A 25,497-nucleotide genomic window follows, 5' to 3' on the forward strand; every position below is an offset into this window, starting at 1 on the left:
GGCTGCCTCAAACCATTGATCAACTCGTCATCCCGCCAGAATTTCAGGAGATCATTATCAATGGCGTCCAACAGCAATTTCTTTTGTGGGACTCGGGTAAACTTTTCTTTTCAAGCTATTAGCATTATGTACTCGTACATGTAGGCGTTATTTGCTCGCATTTTATATCACTTTGTGGCACATAAAATGGCCCAAAATTTCTTAATTTATTAGAATTGGTCAAACAAGTATGTCTGAGTCTTCTAAGCCGTTTTAAGCGTTATCTTGAATTATTGTTGCTATATAATCTTCCACATTTAATTTTACTAAATTACTTGGTACAATTTTTGGTAGAATTTTAGTAGAATTTGTGAAACATTCCATTAACGTAATAGCTCAAAAAAATGAAGAAAAAATATTTTTTTTGTCTTTCGGAATTTTTTGATGCCAGCGAATAGAGCTCGTCGAAAAATGGTGTTTTTTCTGCACCCCTGACTATTTCTGACCCTTTTTTGGACTTTGAAAAGCCCATGTATGTCCCGTCCCAACTGAGGGGTTTCCTCCATCCACCGCCTAAATTTATGCCTAAATTATTTTTATTTTTATTCAGGGACTGGAACCAGCCGAATATTGATATTTGGAACGAGGGATAATCTCCACTCGTTGGCACAGAGCAGTGAATGGTTCGCTGATGGCACGTTTTCTACTGCACCAGCTTTGTTCGAGCAGCTTTATACGATTCATGCAGTTCACGGTGGTGTCATCATTCCAGCATTGTACGCGCTGTTGCCGAACAAGACCCGAACAACCTATCGACAGATGCTGCAGCAGCTTAAGAATATGCAGCCAGGTCTCCAACCGCAGCAGTTGATGACCGATTTTGAACAAGCTGCAATTCAAGCGTTTGAAATCGAGTTTCCTAACATGGAGAAAACAGGCTGCTTCTTCCACTTGTCGCAGTCAATATGGCGAAGAGTTCAGAATGAAGGATTGAAAGTGCGCTACCAAAATGACCACGAATTTGCCCAGTGGATCCGCATGATACCAGCTCTTGCTTTTCTGCCTCCGGCCATTGTTGTGCAATCATTTGAAGAGCTGCTGGAAGATCCCAAATTTCCAGAAGAAGCACTACCCATTGCCAACTATTTCGAGGACACCTACATTGGTCGAATGAACCGAAGAGGACGCCAGAATCCATTGTTTCCAGTTGTGTTTTGGAATGTTCATCAACGAACGTTGAAAGGCCAACATCGGACGAACAATGACGTCGAGGGCTGGCATCGCAGCTTTCAAGAAACCTGCGGCTCACTTTTCCCCAATATATACCGCTTCATCAACTGCTTGAAAAGACAGCAAGGCCTTCACAATTTTGAAATCACGCAGATTATAGCAGGCAATCCTGTCAATGCGCGAAACAAGAAATACGCGGCTATTTCTGCAAGAATTCGGCGTATTGTGGAGGACTTGGACAATCGAAATTTGATCGACTATCTCAGAGGAATAGCATACAATTTTGAATTTTGATTGACGTTCACTGTATTTCATTTTACTTGTTATTTGACTGTGTTGTGTTTGGACTGTTATTTCATTTGACAGGTTAGTTTTTGTTCACTTTATCACTGTATTTCATTTTACTTGTTATTTGAATGTTATTTGACTGTTTTGTTTAGCACAGTAAAAAATTAAAAAAATTAAATCATAAACATCACAGAAATCAATGACTTCGCTCTGGGGATAAAGGAGACATCTCCACCAAATTTTCGATTTTTGAAACAAATCACCATTTTAACATGATAAAATGAAGCAAAAAAAGTTAATTATGTATTTTGGTCCTCTCAAATTCAGAAAAATCCTGTTTTAGCCCAGCCTCTTGTTTCCAACAGTGGCCAATCCAGGTCATGCCCAATATATGCTCTCTGCAAATGGTGTGCACTCTTCACAGGGAGCGCATATTCTTCATGGTGCATAAAAGAAGCCAAAATGTATACAAATTTCAAGTTTATTTAGCTTTGATATACTGCGTTAATTACCAAAGAGGTTTACATTGTACAAAATTTAAAATATAAGTAAAAATGGGGTAGTAAAAAGACAGACTGCATGGTATTAAAGACAAAACACGCTAAAAGGGGAAAATGGTTGGGACACATTGCATAAAAAGAAAGGGGCATGGGGAAAAGAAGAGGGAGAAATGGAATGTCTGATATGTGGCCATTGCCTGAGTCTCATGAGCAATTAAACCTAGGTATAGATCTTTAAAGAGAAAGGTTTTGAGGCTAGATTTGGAGTTGTTGCAGTTAGTTTCCTGCCTTGCTACAATCCCTCATGCCATGCTTGCCACACAATGTTTAACGTTCCATGTGTGCATGACACACATAGCACGGAGCTCTGGCCCAAGCCCCGATCCCCCTTCATCCCCAAACTTCGACTCCCTACCCCCCCTTGGCTTCTCTCGCGCTCACAACAGTAGCTGGACTGACCTACCCCCCCCTTGGCTTCGCTCGCGCACAGCTCATGTTCCCTTTCGGCCCAAGCCCCGATCCCCCTTCATCCCCAGACTTCGACTCCCTACCCCCCCTTGGCTTCTCTCGCGCTCACAACAGTAGCTGGACTGACCTACCCCCCCTTGGCTTCGCTCGCGCACAGCTCATGTTCCCTTTCCGCTGTCTCGCTCTGGCCCAAGTGCGCGATCCCCCTTCATCCCCAGACTTCGACTCCCTACCCCCCCTTGGCTTCTCTCGCGCTCACAACAGTAGCTGGACTGATTTGCGCTCCGAGGTAAGGATTTGCGCTCCAAGACGGGGGCGAAATGTGTGGGGGCGAAATGTGGGGGCGAAATGTGGGGGGGCGAAATGTGTGGGGGCGAAATGTGTGGGGGCGAAACATCCGGGGGGCGAAATGTGTGGGGGCGAAATGTGTGGGGGCGAAACATCCGGGGGGCGAAATGTGCGGGGGCGAAATGTGAGGGGCGAATTGCTGGGGGCGAAATGTGGGGGGCGAAACTTCCGTGAACCGAGGTATACAACTAGTGTTCGAGGCATTGGAACGTGATGGCAAGCATAGCAAGTAAAATATACGACTCTCTTGTTGATGCTAAGCATATGAATAAACTCCTATTGTATTTTCCTTTTATGTATTCTTTCTATAAAAAATTGTAATTCTGCCCCCTTATTCTATTGTTTTTATGGCCTGAGTTTGTCTGTTTAGTCCATGTTTGTCCAATAATTTAGTACACGTATGTCTATAATGCTGACATGTTTGTCTTCCTGTAATTTTTAAATACTTTGTACAATGCTTTGTACTGTTAGATAAGCATTTAATCAAATATTTTGAATAAACAATAAACAAATAGTTTCTTGTGTAATTTTTAAGAATTTATTAAAAGAGTGTAGTGACTTTTGAGACAGTCTGTATTAGATTTGGATGGTACCCTTACTGGGACTAGTCTTCTCGGTCGCCCTGAGTGTCTGGATTTGGGTGCTGACCCTCTTGTCTGCAGTTTTTAAGCATTGTTCTGTCCATCTTTTTACTGCTGATCTTCTGACAGAGCTCCAATTGGTTTCTCCACCTTCCACTTCCCAGGCTTCGGTCATGGACCATTATAATGTGCTGCCTTCCTTTTATCCATCACATCCCCAGCTTCTTGGTTTAGTTGCAAATGGGATACCCCAGAAAGTTCTTTACGACCTTCTAAAGCTATGTCTAAGCTTTATCCTCTGGCTCCTGATTTTCAGCAAGTTTTTGAATGGCTTAAGGTAGATTCCGCCGTGGAGTTATCAGGTGCGCAGCCCTCCCTAGTAATGGGGGTGTGATGCTTAAGGATTCTCAGGATCACAGGGTTAACATTATGTTGAAAGGCTAGCGGGGTGGCAGCAGAAGAGGACCCACCAATACGTGCACTAAAGATGCATTGGGAAAGGTAGGAGGCAAGCCAGGAGAGGACGGAATCCAAACGAGGACAGTATGTCAAGGAGTAAGCTGTAATTTACAGTATCAAAGACAGCAGGCAGGTCAAGAAGGATAAGGATAAAGGCCCTTAGATCTGGCCATGAATAAGTCACATAAGAACATAAGAATTGCTGCTGCTAGGTCAGACCAGTGGTCCATCGTGCTCAACAGTCTGCTCACGCGGCGGCCCTTAGGTCAAAGACCAGTGCCCTAATTAAGACTAGCCTTACCTGCATATGTTCTGGAACTTGTCTAACTTTTGTCTTGAATCCCTGGAGGGTGTTTTCCCCTATAACAGCCTCCGGAAGAGTGTTCCAGTTTTCTACCACTCTCAGGGTGAAGAAGAAATTCCTTACGTTTGTACGGAATCTATCCCCTTTTAACTTTAGAGAGTTCCCTCTCGTTCTCTCTACCTTGGAGATCTTAATAAGGGCAGTCTCTACCTTGCAGTCTACCTTGCAGACCTTAGTGAGGGCAGTCTCTGTGGAGTGTTGGGGCGAAAACCAGATTGTAGAGTATCGAGAATCTGTTGAATTGAAAGGAAGTCCAGGCAGTGACGTAGAATAGCATGCTCGAGTATCTTGGATAGGAACAGAAGGGAGACAGGGTGATAGTTGGACGGGCAGGAGGTTGTCTGACATAAAACTTGATTATTGGGAAGGAACAGATATTATATAGTATACTAGCACTCTTGATTTGGTTCTGGCATAATTAGTAATATAATGGTTGGAATCAGCCTATCATCATTACTATGGAGAATGTACATTATGAATCAGTTCATTTTGTCATATATCATCAGAAGAAATGGAACATTAGTTTATATGGAGAAATGCTGCTTTAGGTTCTGATCCGATTTGATCTTAAAAGGTAAGTTAGTTCAAACTGCAAACAATGCATGCATAATCTTGGAGCAAATTCAGAAACAATGCTATATCATGGTCTTATGAGAAGAAATGTTGCATGGAACTGAACTCCAGAAAATTTGAGACATTTTTGCTAAAGTGCATTATGCACTTAATTTGTAATTTATTGTATAGTAATTGCTAGCACAGAGCCACATTGAGTGGCTTTGCAGTAATTTAGCAGTTATCATGTGGTAAACTGCATGTTAATTGCTTTTTTATGTCAGGTAGGGAGGCTAGGTATGGAAGGCATTTGGCAGGTTAAAGCTAGCTGATATGGTTAAGAACTTGTATACAAGTTTGCAGGAAACATTAGACAAAATTGCTCCTGCACATTTAGTACCAGTTCGTAAGGTATCTGAATATAGGGGCTTGGTATTATTCTACAGGCATTACTGTAGACAGGTGAGAGCAGAACTGTGCAAAGCTTAGCATCTATGGCATAAAACTATGTAGAATATAGTGTATATACTTGAATATAAACCAAGATATTTGGACCAGAAAAATGGCCCAAACTGGCGGTCTCGGTTTATATTCAGATCCAACCCCCCTCCTGAACCTGTTGCAGGCCTCTTCTGCCAGGCCTGCTATGAGACCTGGTGGTCCAGCCGATTCTAAGAATTTTTACATTCCTCCTGCCTCCCCCATGTACCTGTAGTATCCCTAGTGGTCGTGACAGGAGGGATCCCTCCTATCTCCTGTCCCAGCCAATTCTAAGAATTTTTACCTCCCTCCCGCCTCCCTTGCGTACCTTTTAGTATCCCTGGTGAACTTGTGGCAGCCAATCAGCTAGCGGCTCTGCAAGGGCAGAAGTGACACATGAGCAACCTTCCTTCATTCTTGCCCGTGCAGAGCTGCTAGTCGATTGGCTGATGTGAGTTCATGGTAGCCAATCAGCTAGAGTCTCTGCACAGGCAGGAGCAAAGAAAGGTCGCTCCTGCCCATGCAGAGCCGCTAGATGATTGGCTGCTGTGAGTTCCTATATGGGCAAGAGCGAAGGAAGGTCGATCCTGCTGCGGTTCACATCTGGACCACGAGAGATACTAAAGGGTGGCGGGAGGGAAGTAAAAATGATTCAAATCGTCTGGGACAAGAGGCGGGAGGGATCCCTCCTATCCCAGCCATCACTGGACCACCAGGTCTCGCAGCAGTCCCAGTGGAGGCCTGCGAGTCATTGGGAGGGAGGGGGGTACAGGGTACAGAACCTGTTATGGAGGGAGGGGGGACTAGGTGCAGAAACAGGCAGGGGAGGGAGCTGGGTACAGAGCCTGGAAGAACAGCTAGGGAGAGGGAACAGAGTGCAGAGCCTGGCAGGGCAAGGCAAGGCTCTGCACTTGAATATTACCCTCCCCCCTCCCGTTTATATTTGAGTCAACCTTTTTTCCTCCTCTTTTGAGGGAAAAAAGGTTAGCTTAGTTTATATGAGGGTCATTTCATAAATAATGCACAGGTTGTCAACATTGGGGAGTGTTTGATGCAATTGCAGTAAACCTTGTTTCGCTTTCACTTCAGTGCTTGAAGCAGCAGGACATGTGCTTAGGAGCTCTGTAGTGTACATAGTATGGCTGTGACAAGGCTGCAGGGGTTTTGGGTACTGTGAATGTTGACGATCAGAGGTCGTACATTAAGATTGAAACTCTACGTGGCAAAAAACCTTCCAGAAATCCACAGTGCATTATGTGAAGTTTGTGGTGCGTTAATAGTGGACCGTAGTGCAGTTTCTCGGTGGGCAACTCGTTTTTGGAATGGTCGTGTGAGCATAGATGATGATGCAAGACCAGGAAGGCCAAAATCAACAACCACAAGAGAAATAGAAAAAAATGCATTTTTTCCTGAACAGTCCAAAATATAAAAACAGATGTAAATTTTTTAAATTGACATATTTCAATCACTAAATTAAAAATAAAAACTTTTTTCCTACCTTTGTTATCTGGCGATTTTATTTTTCTGATCATCTTGTACTGTCTGTGCTCTTAATGCTGTTTCCAAGGCCTCCTTAACTATTTTTTGTTTCTTTCCTCTCCTTCACTTTTTGCACTACATCCTTCTTTGACACAGATTTTCATATTCAGTTTTCTGCCATTTTTCTGCCTCCATCTCAAATCTATGTTTCCAACTCTTCCCCCTTCTCTCTGTCTATGTGCACCATCTCTTTCCTCTCGTCCCTTCCCTCCGTCCAATTGCACCATCTCTTCCCTCTCTCCTCTTCCCTCCATCCATGTGCACCCTCTCTTCCCTCTCTCCCCCCTTCTCTCCGTCCATGTGCACCATCTCCTTCCATCTCTCCGTCCATGTGCACCATCTCCTTCCCTCTCTCCCCCTTCTCTCCGTCCATGTTCCCCCGTACCTCTTCCCTCCCTCCCCCCCCCCCCCCCCCCCCGTTCTACCAAGTGTTCTTCCACCCGGTTCTGAAGCCTCCCTCACCAAGAAAGCTACAAAGAGGTCGGGTCGCCAGCATGGGAGCAATTCTTTTGTACTGCCCGCCTCCTCTGCACCGTTCCTTTGCTGTGATCCACCCAAGAGGAAACAGGAAGTTGCTTCATAGGGGGGGTGGACCACAGCAAAAGAAAAGTACAGAGGGAGACCACCGGCAGCACTGGAGAATTGAAAAACCTTGGCTTAGGCACTCCTATCTTCCATTACCCACTCTCCCCTGCCCCAGACTGACATCCCACTTACAGTCCCGACACTAGTGCTGGGCAGGTGAAGGGCCTTGAGCATCTGCGCATGCTTAAGGCTTGCTGGACTCCCTTCAAGAATCCAGGCGAGGGCAGGAGCCAGCAGGCCTTGAGCATGCGCTAGTGTTCAAAGCCCTTCAGACCAGTACAGAGTACTAGCGTCAGCTTCCAGAACATCGGAACTGTAAGTGTGATGTTGATCTGAGGCAGGGGGGAACGGTTAATGGAGGATAGGAGTGCTGGTCATTAAGGTGTGGGAGAGATAGCAATATTAGTCATCGGAGGAGGAGGAGGAAATAACGATGTTAGTCATCAGGGGGATAGAAGTGCGGGTCATCGGAAGGAGAAGGAGATAGCATTGCTGGTCATTGGAGGAGGGGAAGGAGATAGTAGTGCCGGTCATTGGAGGGGGGAAAGAGATAGCAGTGCCGGTCATCTGGAGAGGTGGAAAAAGCACCAATATCAAAAGGAGGCTCGAATATAAACCGAGACCAGTAAATACTGACAAGTCCGAAATGTAAACATGGGAGTTCAGCCAAGCCGTAAGTTGGCAACTCCAATACCTGGACTGAATATAAAACCTAAGATAAATTTTGCTTGACGGTTCTTTGTCATTTTAGAATCAAGTTACTAAAGTAATCCAAACTTGTTTCTATTATCTAAGGATGATTGCTAGATTGAAACCTATGCTATGTTTTGCTGACTTCAGATAGGTAGTTTGATCTTTGATCCTATCAAGACTAGATTTTTGCAACATCCTTTACCTTGGATTATCTCAAGCTAGATTACAGGCCTTATAGGTGATTCAGAATGCCATTACCAACATGTGACACCTATATTAAAGCATCCGTGCAATTTTGGCTATCCGTGCAATTTTGTGTACAGGCAGTTCCTGGGTTAAGAACAAGTTTCGTTTTTTAAACTTTAAGTTGAATTTATATGTAACTCGGATCCTGTACAGTACACAGTCTATAAAAACATTAAACATTAAAGAAATAGTCCTCAAAACAAAGTACTATAGTTTAACTAGAAAGAAAAGATAGGAGGTCTTTTGCATTGCATGTCTAACATAGTGTGCTTTAGCACAGTTGTTGTTTGCTAAAAAAAATAAATCTTATTACATCTGCCTTGTAACATTTCTGTGCCAAAGGATAACTTTCCTGCTCTTTACAAAATTGCGATAGGAATTCAATGAGTGTCGGGAGCAGCGTGGGCCATTCAGCATGGCTCCCCACGCTAGAAACTGCTATTGCAGTTTCGTAAAAGGAGGCCTTAGTTTAGTACAATGGCACTCAGTGAATTATGCTAGCATAAATCTATGTAACAAGAAATTTTGTTGATATTACTCACAGCTTATCCCAGGACAAGCAGGCAGCATATTCTTTACATGTGGGTGACGTCATCCACGGAGCCCCGTCGCTGCAGCTTTTCAAACAAACTTGATTGAAGATCTCAAGCTTGCTAGTGCTGCACTATGCATGCATGTGCCTTCCCGCTCTACTAGAGGGTGCATCCCCTCCTCGTGGTCTTCAGTTCTTAGTTTTCTGCGGAGCCAGAAAGCCCTGTCTCTCTTCTCTGCGTTTTTTTCTAAGTGCCTTTCTAGCACCGTGGCTTCTATGTTTTAGTTCGGGAGTCGCTGTGCGGTTAATTCTTGGTTTTTCTACTACTCGTGTGTTTTTTTTCTTTTCGACTTGGTGACCGGGGGCTCCCGGTTTGCCGTGGCCGCTTGGCCTCACGTGGCTGCGGCCGTTTCTTCCTTATGTCCCGGCCTCTTACCGGGTTTAAGAAGTACACGCAGTGCGGTCGGGTTATTTTGATCACAGACCCTCACCGCTGGTGTATCCTGTGCTTGGGAGCTGATCACCCGACGGACTCCTGCCCTCGTTGTGCCACTTTTCAGTCTCGGGCTCTTAGGCGTCGTCGGGCCAGGATTGTGGAGTTCTTCACCACGGAGGCTGATCCCGCTTCGACCTTGGCCTCTGTCTCAACGTCGGCTTCGAAGACCTCGGCCCCGGGCAAGTCTCCCTCGACCTCGAAGGCCTCGGGGCCTTGGCCTCGAAGACCTCGGCTCTGGGTAAGTCTCCTCTTCCTCCTTCAGGTTCAGTTCAGCTACCGAAGAAGCCTCCCTCGGAGTCTCTGGCCATCCAGGCAGTGAGTGTAGTCCCGCCGGCCTCGACGAGACCACCATCTAAGACCTCTAAGCGTGCTTCCACCATAAGGGAATACTCTTCCTCCTGGTCGCCCTCGGTGGAACGCACTGCTGCACCTATCCGGCCAAATTTGATCTCGGTGCCGATGTTCGAGGAGGTGCTGAAGGCGATCATCTCCTCAGAGCTCTCCTCAGCTTGCTCCAGCCTTAACCTCGCTCAGCTTGGCTCAGCTTGCTCCGGCCTTAACCTCGCGCATTGTGGACAAGCCTGAGCGTCGCGTTGAAGTTTCTCGTGGCAAGGTACGTCTGTCTCGGCGTCTGTCCTCGTCTGACTCCTCGCCCCTTCCGTCGAGGCAGGATTTGCCGTCGAGCCAGCCTCGGTCAAGGCACAGGTCAAGGCGTCTCTCACCCTCGTCTTGGCGGCTTGCGAAGCATCCCCGGGACTCTCCCCCGAGACGGGGTAGGTCTCCGGGTCCTCACACTACAGAGTCCATTAAAACCTCGGACCTCACCTTGTCCAACCCGAGTCTGCTGAGGTCTCCTGTCCGGTCAGGGGCCCCGCTCCGTGAGGCGCCGGTCTCGGGGGGGGGGGGGCGTCCTGCCTCTTTTTCCCGAGGCTTGTCTTTGGGCCGGGGTTCTCCGGGGCGGCTTCATCGAGCCTCGGTGACCCAGACCCCAGGGTCCTCCCCTCCGGGGACTTCTAAGCGCAGGCTCTCGTCAACCCTCCCTCCCCCCCATTCTTTTAGCGGGGCTTCCTCGGCATCCATGCTTGTGGATACTGATATGCCAGCGCAGTATTCCAGGGAGGCTTCCCCCTCCTTTTCGACTGCCTTGCGGTCTCGTTCGACTATCCCCTTTGAGGGGCAGTCTGAGAGCAGGCCCTCTTCTTTTACTAGATTTATTCAGGACATGGGGAGGGCGTTACATTTGGACATCCAGTCAGATTCCAAGTATACCAAGGAATATTTGGAGGAGATGGAACTTCACTATCCTCCTAGGGAGTCCTTCAGGCTCCCCTTGAATCCGGTATTACAACAGACTTTCTTTCGCAATCTGGAGACTCCTTATGCTATCCTGGCCATTCCATCTATAATGGAGTCTCGGTACCGGACGGTGCCCTGTAAAGGGTTTGAGAAGGCTCAGCTTTCCCACCAGTCTTTGGTGGTGGAGTCTACCCTCAAGAAGTCTCACCCTTCCAAGGTATATGCGGCTGTCCCGCTGGGCCTGGAAGGCCGGACTATGGATAAGTTTGGGAGACGCTTATATCAGAACTCCATGATGGCGAACAGGGTCTTGAATTACAACTTTACTTTTACGTCCTATCTCAAGTTGTGTATTAAATCCCTTCCATCTTTCGAGGACGATTTGCCTGTCCAGCGCTGTGTGGAGTTTCACAGGCTTGTGGATACTCTGTCGCAGCTTCGGCTGTACATGTTTCAGGCTTCCTATGATGCGTTTGAACTCTCCTCAAGGGTCTCGGCCTTCGCGGTAGCCCTGCGTTGTCTGGCGTGGCTCCGCATTGTTGATATGGACCCCAACCTGCAAGACCGGTTGGCCAATCTCCCATGCTTGGGAAACGAGCTGTTCGATGATTCCATCGAGGCTGCCACAAAACGCCTCTCTAAGCATGAATGCTCTTTTGCTTCCTTGGCCGGGCTAAGGCGAAGCACGCTCTGCCCAAGTCTTACAGGCTGCCTCCCCGGCGCTCTCCGCAGAAATTGATGCCAGCGTTTTCTTACCCTCCTCCTCGGCGTCCGCAGCAGCAGAGGGCTTCTCCTAAGACTCGGACCCCTGCGGTGGCGGCTAAGCTGACGCCGTCTTTTTGACTGGCCCGGCGAGAGGGGGCTGGCCTCCTCCGCCCTGGGTCTTTCCCCTCTTCCTATCGGGGGACGTCTCCGCGTCTTTTACCATCGTTGGGCGATGATCACTGCGGACTCTTGGGTCCTCTCCGTCATCCGAAAGGGGTACTCCCTAAAATTCCGGCTTTACCCCCGGACAGGCCCCCAGGAGAGTCTCTTTCCAACTGGACGCAGCTTCCCCTACTTCTTCGGGAAGCGCAGGCCCTCCTTCGCCTTCGGGCGGTGGAGGAGGTTCCCCCTTGTCAACGGGGCTCCGGGGTTTATTCCTGGTACTTCCTGGTTCCCAAAAAGACCAGGGACCTCCGCCCTATCCTGGATCTCCGGAAGCTGAACAAGTTCCTAGTTCGGGAAAAGTTCCGCATGCTCTCGCTTCCCATTTTGTATCCCTTGATGGACGCGGAGGATTGGTTGTGTTCCCGCAATCTGAAGGAAGCCTACACTCACATTCTGATCCACCTGCTTCTCGATGGTTTCTTCGCTTTCAGGTGGGGGACCTTCATTTACAATATTGGGTCCTCCCGTTCGGGCTCGCTTCGTCCCCACGGGTCTTCATGAAGTGCCTCGTGGTGGTGGCGGTGGCCTTGCGGTCGCAGGGCCTTCAGGTTTTCCTATAACTCGACCATTGGCTTATAAAGCTCCGTCGAGGGAGGGGGTTATTTCAGCAATCTGTCAGACTATTCTCTTCCTTCAGCATCTGGGGTTCGAGGTAAACTTCCCCAAATCCTAGTTGGGCCCCTCTCAGTCCCTGTAGTTTATCGGGACCGTGCTGGACACGGTTCGCCTCCGGTCGTTTTTACCTCTTCCTCGGCAGGCCGCCCTCCTGCGGCTGAGTCAGCTGGTGTCCCAGAGGTCTTCGGTCTCAGCCAAGCAGATGATGATCCTCTTGGGGCACATGGCCTCCACCGTTCATGTCACGCCGTTCGCCAGGTTACATCTTTGTGTTCCTCAGTGGACTCTGGCGTCTCAGTGGTGGCAGGATCGGGATCCCGCTTCTCAGCACATTGCGGTGACTCCCTCCTTTAAACGCTCACTCCATTGGTGGGCCAGCTCTTCCAATCTATCCAGAGGTTTGCTCTTTCTCGTGCCCCCACCTCAGAAGGTTCTGATGACGGACTCCTCGGCGTACGCCTGGGGAGCGCACCTCGACGGTCTTCGGACACAGGGTCTTTGGTCGAGTGCGGACCATCACTGCCACATCAACCTTCTGGAGCTCCAGGCCATTTACAATGCCGTGGTGGCTTTTCGTCATTTGTTTCAGGATCGAGTGGTCCTGGTGCGCATGGACAACCAGGTGGCAATGTATTATGTGAACAAGCAGGGGGGTACGGGTTCCCTCTCTCTCTGCAGGGAAGCCCTTCGTCTTTGGCAGTGGGCGTTGCACCACAACATCTTTCTTCGTGCAGTGTATATCCAGGGTGAGCAAAATTGTCTGGCGGACAAGTTGAGTCGCCTTCTTCAGCCGCACAAATGGTCACTCCATTCTCACACTCTGTGTCAGGTGTTTGTTCGGTGGGGAACTCCGCAGATAGATCTGTTCGCTTCGCCCCTCAATCACAAGTTGCCTCGATTCTGCTCGAGGATGTACTCCCCGGATCATCTCGAGGCGGATGCTTTCCTTCTCGATTGGACAGGCAGGTTCCTCTATGCGCTTCCTCCCTTTCCTCTAATTCTAAGGATGCTGTTACACCTCAAGTCGGTATGCCGCCACCATGATTTTGATTGCTCCTTGGTGGCCTCGGCAGCCGTGGTTCTCCCTTCTTCTTCAACTCAGTGTCAGGGAGCCTCTGCTTCTGCCTGTCTTTCCTTCTCTGCTGTCTCAGAGTCGGGGTTCGCTGCTGCATCCCAATCTGCAATCTCTGCACTTGACTGCTTGATTCCTTTCCACCTGACTCCTTCCCTTGATTGTCTTGGTCGGTACGAGATGTACTGGAGGCTTCTCGGAAGGCTTCTACTAGGCAGAAGTGGTCTAGATTCTTCGTGTGGTGTATTTCCCGACGCATTGAGCCTCTGTCTGCCTCCTTGACTCGGTACTGGATTACTTACTGCATTTGTCTCGATCTGGCCTCAAAACAACTTCTATTACAGTCCATCTTTGTGTGATTGCTGCCTTTCATCGGCAGCAAGATGGGAAATCGCTCTCGGTCCATCTGCTGGTTTCTCGCTTCATGAGGGGTCTCTTGAATGTCAATCCTCCTCTCAAGCCTCCCCCTGTGGTTTGGGATCCGAATGTGGTTCTCGCTCAATTGATGAAACCTCCCTTTGAACCCATTGCTAAGGCTCATCTGAAGTACCTTACTTGGAAGGTGATGTTCCTCATTGCTCTCACGTCTGCTCGCAGGGTCAGTGAGTTGCAGGCTCTGGTTGCGGACCCGCCTTTTACTGTCTTTCATCATGACAAGATGGTCCTGCGTACTCACCCTAAGTTCTTGCCTAAGGTGGTTTCGGATTTCCACCTTAATCAGTCCATTGTCTTTCCGGTATTTTTTCCTAAGCCCCATTCGCATCCTGGAGAGGTGGCGCTTCATACACTTGATTGTAAGCGGGCGTTGGCTTTTTATCTTCAACGAACCCAGTCTCATTGGAAGGCCCTTCAACTTTTCTTGTCTTTTGATCCTAATTGGTTGGGACGTCCTGTTTCCAAGCGAACCTTGTCCAACTGGTTAGCTGCTTGTATTTCCTTCTGCTATGCTCAGGCTGGTCTTTTGCTGCACGGTCAAGTTACGGGACATAAAGTCCGAGCGATGGCAGCGTCTGTCGCTTTCCTCAGGTCTACACCAATTGAGGAGATCTGCAAGGCCGCCACTTGGTCTTAGGTTCATACCTTCACCTCTCACTATTGTCTGGATGTTTTTTCCAGACGTGACGGCCAATTTGGTCAGTCGGTTTTGCGTAATCTGTTTTCATAAATTGCCAACTTTCCCCCCATCTCTTTTTTGGTTAGCTTGGAGGTCACCCACATGTAGAGAATATGCTGCCTGCTTGTCCTAGGATAAAGCACAGTTACTTACCATAACAGGTGTTATCCAGGGACAGCAGGCAGATATTCTCTCAACCCTCCCACCTCCTCGGGTTGGCTTCTTTGCTAGCTATCTGAACTGAAGACCACGAGGAGGGGATGCGCCCTCTAGTGGAGCTGGAAGGCACACGCATGCGTGGTGCAGCACTAGCAAGCTTGAGATCTTCAATCAAGTTTGCTTGAAAAGCTGTCCGCGACGGGGCTCTTTGGATGACGTCACCCACATGTAGAGAATATCTGCCTGCTGTCCTTGGATAACACCTGTTAGGGTAAGTAACTGTGCTTTTTTTTGGTGATGGGCTTATGATAATTATTCTTTGTGCTCATTTATTTGTCCTTCATGCATTATAAATGTACTCATTTTGTATAGAAATTGACTGAAGAATTATTGATTTTAAGTTTTTGCCGTTTGATTACAGTCATCTTTGATAGGCCGGCTTGAGCGAATTTTCCTGATTTGTTTTCCTGCTGTCCCTGTGAATGAAGTGGAAGAAAAGCTCACCTCTCTGAGGCAATTGTTGGAAACAAAGGACAAGGAGGCAAAACCAGAGGAAGCCATGGCAAACATTGGGTAAGAATTGCAAACAGTGTAAAAGTGTGAATATTTTGGAGGGAAGTATCTCATGTGTTTTTCTTGTAGTTCAACCACACTGCTAAGTTATTTCATGATAATGAACCACCTGGGTGCATTGCATTGTTCTTCCAGGTTAGAATTTCAGTACTCCTTAGAATATTTAAATTACCCAGCCAGTTGCTTCTCGTTTCCATGAACTAGGCAGATAAGGCTGTGTTCTCCTGTCTCAGGCACACTAACCGTGATCTTTATTGGCTGAATAGATCAGTTATCCAATTTCCAAGGAAAGGACATGCCTTGAATCCAAATATCTTATTTTAACAAAGTGCTTCTTGAAGCTCAAGAAGAATTCAGAATATCACAGATTTTAAGCAAGGGATATCCATGACACTTTTTAGAATATAGACAATGAATATTCATCAGATATAGCTGCATACATTTGATCCAGGAATTTTGTTTCTATATTTTACTTTCACCTGAAACAAGGGTGGCTCAAAACAGAGGAACAGAATGGCGCCCCCCCCCCCCCCCCTTGGCCATCCATCCAAAAGAGAAGGCTCCTTAAAAACTCCAGTACATAAGCAGTTCCGTATTGGGGGAGACTGAAGGTTCATCAGCTGTTTCCAGCAGTTGCCAATCCAAAAAAGTAAATAAATTTCAATCTTCTTATCCCAGTAGTAAGCAGTGAATATTCAACAAGTTCAATTGAATAATGATTTATAGACTTTCCTTCCAGGAAATTCTCCAAACCTTTCATTAAACCCTGCTACTCCAATGGCTTTTACTAAACTAAACTAAACTAAACCTTAGGCTTATATACCGCATCTTCTCTAAACAGTAGAGCTCAGCACAGTTGACAAGAAATTAGAAAGGAGAACAGATACAATATGGATTTGGAATAGTATGGAGAGGAGCGGAATTTACAACTTTGAAAATAGCAAAGTTTTCAAAATGGTTGGAAAGAGCCCAGATCACACAGTTGAATAGGAAAATTATTCCACAGCTCAGTAATTTTGAAAAGCATAGACTTCCCTAATTTGCCAATGTAGGTAATGCCTTTCAACGTAGGAAAGGACAATTTAAATTTTTGAGTAGATCTAGTAATGTCAGATCTTACAGAATTCCAAGACAGGGGAATTAAAGGAGGAAGGATGCCATGCAAGATCTTAAATGTTAAGCAGGCACATTTTAAATAAACCCTGGAAATTATTGGATGCCAATGAAGTTTTTGCAGGAGCGGAGAGACATGGTCAAATTTACTTTTTGCAAAGAACAGCCTAGCAGCAGTATTCTGGATCAGTTGAAGACTTTGAAAGCTTTTCTTGGTCAAGCTTAACTAGAGTGAATTACAATAATCCAGCCTCGAAAGGATGATTGATTGAACAAGGACAGCAAAGTGTTTCTGGTGGAAACTGGATCTCACTTTCCTCAACATATGGAGACTGAAAAAATCATTTTTTTACTACATTCTCTGGCAATGAATTCAAGACCTAATTTTTAAAATTTAAATATTTATTAGATATTTTCTTTATGGGAATATGCATTATGGGAAATTCCTTCAAATAAGTAGCATTCCAACAGCAGAACATCCTTTCCCCTTCTTCCTCCAATTCATTATCTAGACTTTCTCAAACTTGGTACATTCTTTTCAATACAAAATCTTTACCATACTTTCGCAGTCAACTGTTATCACAATCTTTTCTTAAATATATAACATAAATCTTTATATACCGCGAAAGCCTTTTGGCTCGAGGCAGTTTACAGGAAAAATGGCTGAGGAGGGTCTGCAATCTGATCAGTATCATAAGCATAGCTCAAATTCGGGTCAGCTAACTTAGGAACAGCAACTTACTGAGAAGAGGACGTGCCTCAAGAGGCAAAACTGTTGAGAGACAAGTCTGTGGTGGAACGGGACTGTACAGGGAAGCATGGCTATCCTGAAAGGCATTTCAGAAATATTTCATAAATTCCGAGAAGGTTTCTGGTCCCTGGGAAGTAGAGTCACCCTTAGATGACTTGATCTTTCATTTCTTGGGCTGCGGAGCATCTGCGTCCTTTCGTGCAGAACCTTTAACCTTGCCAAGCCCTGAAAAAAATGGCTGCCCCAATGGACAAGCTGTTCATTTAGTCACCCACTTAAACGAGAGAGGTTAAGCATGGCACTGCCTCCTCTCCCTGGGAGCACTACATGGCACAAGTTTACTCCAGAGATGCTAAATTTACACAATCCTAGCAAGGCTTTGAACCAGAAGAGCCTAATGACTCCATCCCAACAAGATTTGAGGCAAAAACTGCAATTTTGGAAGTGCAGGGAGCGTTTGAAAAAAAGATTGCTAAAAATCCAAGATGGCCACTGCTAATAAATTCATGCCAAAATAGCGATATTTTTCACCTTTAGCAAAGTACAAAAATGGCGATTTTTGGATTTTTCCGGTGGGGAACACAGGGGATATGCAGAAACCTTTAAAACTGAAAAATTCAAACATCCCTATCCATGCGCTAAGGGAAGGGTGGAGGCGAAAAACGCAGTCAGCACTCTGCAAGACACCACCGAGTCTCCAAAGGGCACCTAACAACTTGCGCTCGAACCCCTGCTAAACAGAGAGTAAGGATAAAGCAGGAACGGCTCCAAGCTCCACTTCCACCTCTTCATCAGACCGGTACTGAAAAATCACAGAACTTCTTCTAGACATTTTTTCCCAGAAGTTTTCTTGGATTCAAAGTCTGACTTGGAGTATGGGTTTTCCCTCTCTGAACCCGAGTCTGCTGGTGCAGCTATTCCCAAAAGAAGATCTTCTCCTGAAGAATTCTCCTGTGCCACTTATAGTAACCAATTATGCTAAGATTTGTCTCTTTCAGTGGAGGCTGATGCCTCATTTAAAGCTGAATTCCACAATATATTGAACGTTCGTGGACCTTCCAAAGATCTCTTCAAATTGCCATTGCATAAACTGTTTAAACAAATCCTTTTCAAAAATTGGGAGATGCCTTTATTTGTCAAGGCTGCTCTGGGGAAGATTAATTTGCTTTACAGAATTTACACTAGGATTTGATAGTTTACAACTTCCTCATCATTCATTATAAGTGGAATCAACCCTTAAAAAATATTTTCCTACCAGAGTTCATGCCCCATAGCTTCCGGGACGCAAAGGCCATACCACAGACAAGTTTGGACGTTCGTTGCCTTTATCAAAGCTCTATGCTACTGAGCAGAATCCTTAATTACACTTTCTGCATGTCTTTGTATCGTCAACAATATGTTCAATGGTTGACCGACTTTGAGCAATATATTCCTTCAGAGCATCTTCTGGAATTTCAGCAGACTATTCATACTCTCTCGCAGACTGAGATGTATCTTCCAAGATCACTCTCTGATGTTTGTCAACTGTCTTCCAGAGTGTCTGCTATGCCAGTAGTTATGAGATGCCTAGCTTGACTTAAACTCTCTGATATAGACCTCAATCTTCAAAATAGACTGGCCAATATTCCATGCCTAGGGAAGGAATTTTTTGGAGAGCCCATCGAGGTTGCTGCACAAAAATTAGCTCAACATGAGCAGACTTGGAATACTTTAAAAAAGCAAAGTATGTGTCTTTTTCTTCAAGGAGATCTTCTAAAAAACCTCCTTCACAGTGGAGACATTCTTCTTCTACACCTTCTGTTTCGGGGCAGCCAGTGAAAGAGCGGCAAATGTGATAGAGGCCTTGAACTGATTCAGTGGAACTTGTTCATAATTCTGCCCAATTATTCTAGATCCATTGGAACTTGCCTTCACTATACCATCAACGTTGGTCTCTCATATCAACCGCATTTAAAAAAAACAACACCTTCAGTTGGTCGCAACACGCATTCCATCTCAAGTTCCCTGACTTCCAGCAGTATTTATACTTCATATCCCTATGATCTCCGCTGTGCAAACTTGTATTACTAGGAAATCCACCATGGGTGTACAGTCTGTAAGGTGGTTTTATTTTTATTTTTTTTTTCCTATTACCTGTACTCTATTCCACTAAGAGGGGAATCTAATATGGGTGTAGAGTCTGTAAAGTTGGATTTCTCCACATGTTTTTCAGCAAGAATAACATCACTTGGCATGCATCAATCAAGCTGCAATTGCCTCAGGATTCTAGAATGGGGTATAGAGCCTGTAAAGTGGTTCTTTTTCCTACTGCTAGTATACATGAATATCAGGATATGACAGGATATAACAGAGGTGTAGAGCCTGTAAGTTAGATTCCTCCCATATCAGAACCTACCACTGCTTTAATTTTAAAGCAGGACCAATCAAGTGTTTCTTGAAACATGTCTTTCACTGTACCATCAATGTTTGTACAGTACCTTCCAGAAGGCATCCATTTACTTCAACTGTTTGTCCCTACACCTGTTTGTTCATGAACATTCCCTACAAAACGTTTTACTCTATCTCCTTTTGATTCCAAAAGGCCCAGAGGTTTGGGAGTGGGTATAGGGAAAGATGTTTTAGGATGTTTTTTCCCTTTTTGCTCCAGTTTATCTTAGTCATAGTCTCTGGACTGATGGTTTCTTCTATATGACTACAATTAGACGCTTATGCATTCTACGGTCAGTTTGTGCATAACAACCTGTTCCTACTGGGTTTTCCATGCAGGTCTCTTACATTTCTTTCACTTTTGCTTACGCACACAGATAATTTCTGTGCTCAGGTGTACTTCATCTCAACTTTTCCTTGTTGCTGAGTCGCTCAAGTTGCACTGTATTATATACCTCGTATTACAAAAAACTATACTGGGTGCCTGTGGAAGCAAGGGTCATCTTCAAGTTTGCTTGCCTTTGCTTCAAAACCATAACAGGTTCATCCCCAATCTATCTGTCTCATCTTTTTGCATTTCCAGGTACAACCTGCACATGCAGTGCTTACTTGCTCGCTTTTCCATCCTTGAAGGGCTGTATCTAGAAGAGATTCCTCAACAGAACACTATCATTCCAAGCAGGCAAATGGAATAAATGTTTAACCAACTTTATTTCAAACACTTATCAAACTTTTAGGAAGTCAATAAAAACTTGTTTCTTTGATAAATTTCTCTGAATCTACTTCTGCCTTGATGTATTCCTAAATCACTCCCAGATAAATTTGATTAATCCTAACATGCTAATGTAATTTTGAAAATTTTTGTAATATCGCTGTCTGTATACAGTCTCTTCCTCTGTAAACCACTCTGAACTGTTTGTGGTATTGCGGTATATAAAAATAAAGTTGTTATTATTATTATTATTAATACCTCAGCTGGAGATTCTAGTTCTCAGACTCTCTATCAATGGACCGAGAATATTTGGCCCTAGGAAAGTACATATTTCAATCACAAATTACCATTTTGTTCTAGATCGGGGGTGCCCACACTTTTTTGGCTTGCAAGCTACTTTCAAAATGACCAAGTCAAAATGATCTACAGACAATAAAATTTTTTTAAAAACTCAAAGTACACTGTATGCTGAGAAAATGTTAATTATCATTTATATTCGGGGGGGTTTTTCCAAAGAGGTCAAGGCAAATGACTTTAAAATATGCAATTTCACCTCAGTAACAACTATACAAAAATAGACAAATATACCCCATCCCCTTTTACTAAACCACGATAGCGGTTTTTAGCACAGGGAGCTGCGCTGAATGCCCCGCACTGCTCCCGATGCTCATAGGCTCCCTGTGCTTAAAAACCGCTATTGCGGTTAAGTAAAAGGAGGGCCATAGTGCAAAATGTAGACAGCAGATTTAAATTCAGACACATCTTGATCACTAAATTTAAAATAAAATAATTTTTCCTACCTTTGCTGTCTGGTGATTTCATGAGTCTCTGGTTGCACTTCCTTCTTCTTACTGCAAATCCAATATTTATTTTTCTTTCGTTCTGCCTCCTGCATGCTTCCTCTCCTCCAGACCTCATTCCATTCCCCAACCAACATCTCTCTCTGTCACTCCATGAGTCCAACTTTTTCTTCCTCTCTCCCTGCCCCCTCCCCTTTCTATCTTTCGCTCTCTGCCTTCTTTCTTTCTTTCTCTCTCTCTCTGCCCCTTTCTTGAGGCCAATTCCTGCCGAAGCTGAACTAGCAAATTGAGCAAGAGAAGAATTGGAGAAAATGCACAGAGAGATTGGTCCGTTCCAACCAGGAGAAACCATTACTAGACAATGAGAAGATTGTGTAGTTTAGGGGTGCCCAAAAGGTCGATGCGATCAACCAGTAGATTGCAAAAGCGACACGAGTCGATCGCAGAGCCCATCCCGGGCTCTGCGATAGACTCACATTGTCTTTGTCTTTGCATTCTGTTCTCCCTGCTTCCCCGACGCCAGGCCAGGCACGTACAAGCGCTGGACCCACAGCCTTCCCCCTCGATGTCAATTCTGACGGCCAATAGGGAGTTCTGGGCCAGCCAATCGCTGCCTGGCTGGCCCGGAACTTCCTCTTCAATGCCAGAATTGACGTCGGGGAAGGGGGAAGGCTTGTGGGTTCGGCGCTTGCACGGGCCTGGTTTTTGCGGTGTTGGGGAAGCAGGCTTAAATTGATGGCAGTGGCTTAAATAAGCGGCGGTGGCTTAGGGGCAGGGAGAGAGAAAGACAGAGAGAAAGAAAGAAGGGGGCAGAGAGAGAGAAAGAAAGGAGGCAAAAAGAGAGACAAAGAAAGAGAAAGGGGGGCAGAGGGAAAGAAAGACAGAAAGGGGGGCAGAGACAGAAAGAAAGACAGAAAAGGGGCAGAGAGAAAAAGAAAGAAAGAAAGAAAGGGGGCAGAGAGAGAAAGAAAGAAAGAAAGGGGGCAGAGAGAGAGAAAGAAAAAGTTGGACTCATGTAGGGACAGAGAGATGTTGGTTGGGGAATGGAATGAGGTCTGGAGGAGAGGAAGCATGCAGGAGGCAGAAAGAAAGAAAGAGAAATATTGGATTTATAGTCTGAAGAAGGAAGTGCAACCAGAGACTCATGAAATCACCAGACATGAGTTACCTTTGCCTATACCTGGATCTGTATTTCCTCATACCTTACAATCTGTATCTCTTTTGCCATGATTGGACTATACTGCAACTTGGGACATCTTTGATAGCACGTAAGCTCTCAGCCATTCTGGCTTCAGTTGCATTCTTACGTTTCTCTCCTATAGGTACATTCTGCAATGCAGCTACTTGGTCCTCAGTCTACTCATTTATGCACCTCTCCTGTCTGGAATCTTTTCCACAAGGAAGGGTCACTTCAGCCAAGTAGTTTTTCTACAAAATTTCTTTACTTCATTGGCCAACTCTCCTTCCATCCCGTTCCAATAAGCTAGGGAGTCCCATATGTGAGAATATGCTGCCTGCTTGTCCAAGGATAAAGCACAGTTAACGTAACAGGTATTATCTGGAGATAGCAGGCAGATATTCTTACAACCCACCCACCTCCCTGGGTTGGTTTCTTAGCTTGCTTAGGAACTGAGGTACCACGAGCAAGCGTCAGGCAGAAATGTACTCACTCACGCATGCGTGGTGTAGGCAGTTGCAAAGTTTCTTAAAACTTAGTGATAGTACACTTTTCATGCTGTCCGTACCGAGCTCCGTGGATGACATCACCCATATGTGAGAATATCTGCCTGCTGTCTCCGGTAAGTAGCTGTGCTTTGTGGATAGTAGTGGCTCGAATATAAACCGAGACCCCCATTTTTGGCCCATTTTTGTAACCCAAAAATCTCGATTTATATTTGAGTATATATGGTACTCCCTTTCTGTGGTTACAATTAAAGTGGTTTACATTGTATGTTCTAGGTACTTATTCTGCATCTGCGCACAACAATGGGTGCTGAGCAGAGCTTAAGTCAATGACCTGTAGAGTTCCCCATAAAACAAGGTCTGATTCTGATTTCATCTTGGTAACCAGGGCTGTGGAGTCGGAGTCAAGGAGTCAGAGACAATTTTAGGTACTGGAGTCGAAGTCGTGGGTACCAGAAACTGAGGAGTATTTATTAATTAATACATTACCCATGTGTCCTTTTGGGACTTATAGAATAAGTTTGCCATTAAATACTACAAAAGTTATTCAAGAGCTATAGAACAAATTTGCTATTACATAGCAGCATCAAGAGGAACATTCCTAGGAAAAGGCAGCATTAAACATACTGCAGTGAGCCCTATTGGGAAAATTGAACAGCAGCAGCTACTACTGATTCCTACAGACATTCTGGGCCAAATTCTATAAATGGCACCATTGTCGTTGGCCACTTAAAAATTGACCGCCGATTGTGTGTCAATCATGCAACGGCGCCGTTTCTAGAATCACAGCTTTCCAGGTAGACGCTGGAAATGTAGGCCAGGGTTTTAAAGGCCTATATTTCCGGCACCTACCTTTCACATGAATTGCAGCTATGGTGGTGTTTTATGACGTTTTAACGCCACTTCCAGCATTAGCTATGCCTACAGTGGCATTAGGCATCATAAAGTGCCTCTGTAGATGGTAGAATAATCGCTATTTTGGAGGTGCCCTTAGGTGCCTCCATTTTTTAAAAATCTGTTTTTAATTGGTTTTAAAGGACATGGTCAATTACCATGCTGTTTATCATCCATTAAAACAAGTTAGGTGGCAGTAGGATGGCTTCCAGACTTAGGGGCTGTGGTCTACTCGAGAAAAGACATTTCATAATCAACCTGTTAGCACTGCAGGTAATTTGCAATGCCCTAAAAACATTTCAGGTCATCTTTCCAACCAAGTCCTCCTTGTTCCAACAGGCAATCAAGTGGTCATGTAGTACATCAGCAAGCAGGGGGGAACGGGCTCTCTTCCTCTATGTCAAGAAGCCGAGCACATTTGGAAGTGGGCAATTTCTTGACACATTTCTCAAAGCCATTTATGTTCAAGGCAAACAGAATGCTCTGGCCAACAAGCTCAGCAGATTTCTTCAGCCGCATGAGCGGACTCTCAACTCCAAAGTCTTATACCAAATCATCTTGATTTGGGGGACACCTCAGATAGACCTTCTACTTCAACTGAGTGTCAAGGATCCAATTCCATTATATATGTTTCCATCTCTACTTACTCAGTCAAGGTTCTCTTTTACATCCCAATCTGAAGTCTCTGAACCTAATAGCTTGATACCTCTCGATCTGATTTCAGTAGATTATAATCTTTCTGACTCAGTACAAGCCATTATAGCTGCTTCCAGAAAACCCTCTACTCAGCAATGCTGTTGATTTCAAATGGACATGCTTAATTTCGTGGTGTAATCTCCATCAACTTGATCCCTCCACATCCCCTCTTCTTCAGTATTGGACTACTTTCTCCATTTATTCAACTCTGGACTTAAGACCACTTCAGTTAGCTTTCACCTCAGTGCTATTAGTGCTTACCATGCTCCTTTCAACAATAAACCATTAGCCACTCATCCACTTGTTTCCTGATTTATGAAAGGACTCTTGAACTACAAACCTTCACTAAGACCACCTCCAGTTATCTGGGATCTCAATGTAATCCTTATCAGTCTGATGAAGCCGCCATTTGAACCATTGGCAACTACTTATCTTAAGTTTCTCACTTGAAAAGTGGTCTTCTTGATCTGTGTTCTAGAGAATGACACGGGGAAAAAATTTGTCCCCGTCACTGCTCCGTCCCCGCGACCACCGTCTCTGTCCCTGCCCCATCCCCGCGACCACTGTCCTCGCCTCGTCCCCGCGACTATTATCCCTGCAGCATCCATACAAGCCTCAGTACTGCAATATTTAGCTTATTCTTTCCTTATAAATCAAATTTCTGGCTGCTGAACTAGAGAAAGATGTTCAGCTGGCAGAGCTTTGTTTATAAATTTTTATAAACACAACTAATATACTACTTTATCCGAAAGCAAAAAAAATAAATAAATAAAAATAAATAGAAAATTTTTTTTCTACCTTTGTCTGGTTTCTGCTTCCCTCATCTTCTCATTCAATTCCTTCCATCTACTGTCTTGTCTTCTCTCTGCGTCTTCCATTTGCTCTGTTACTATGCCTCTCCCTTCACCCCCCCAATTGGTCTGGCACCCATCTTCTTCCCTCCGCTCCCCCATAGTCTGGCATCTCTGTCTTCTTCCCTTCCAGCGCCTTCTCCCCACTCTCTGATCCCCATTCCCTTCAGCGTCTTCTCCCCACTCTCTGTTCCCCATTTCCCTTCAGCATCTTCTCCCAATTTCTCTTCCCAATTTCCCTTCAGCGTCTTCTCTCCACTCTCTGTTCCCCATTTCCCTTCAGCGTCTTCTCCCCACTCTGTCTTCCCCATTTCCCTTCAGCGTCTTCTCCCCACTCTGTCTTCCCCATATCCTTTCAGTGTCTTCTCCCCACTCTGTCTTCCCCATGTCCTTTCAGCGTCTTCTCCCCACTCTGTCTTCCCCATGTCCTTTCAGCGTCTGTTCCTTTCCTCCACCACCCTTCGGCACCCC

General features: G+C 45.4%; 1 protein-coding gene across 5 annotated transcripts in view; it reads left to right on the forward strand.

Moving 5' to 3' along the window:
- AFTPH (aftiphilin) overlaps positions 1-25,497 on the forward strand; it is a 132,727-nt gene that overhangs the window by 45,321 nt on the left and 61,909 nt on the right. For all 5 annotated transcript variants that reach the window (XR_004538699.1, XM_033936288.1, XM_033936289.1 and 2 more), the window contains exon 3: positions 14,948-15,099. Coding sequence is in view for 4 of the 5 variants with exons in the window: in XM_033936288.1 (XP_033792179.1) it covers positions 14,948-15,099 (152 nt within the window). In the remaining variant the exon portion in view is untranslated. The remainder of the gene's footprint in view (positions 1-14,947; positions 15,100-25,497) is intronic.

This window comes from Geotrypetes seraphini, chromosome 3 (assembly GCF_902459505.1).
Source record: "Geotrypetes seraphini chromosome 3, aGeoSer1.1, whole genome shotgun sequence".
In the NCBI taxonomy this organism is placed as follows: Eukaryota; Metazoa; Chordata; class Amphibia; order Gymnophiona; family Dermophiidae; genus Geotrypetes; species Geotrypetes seraphini.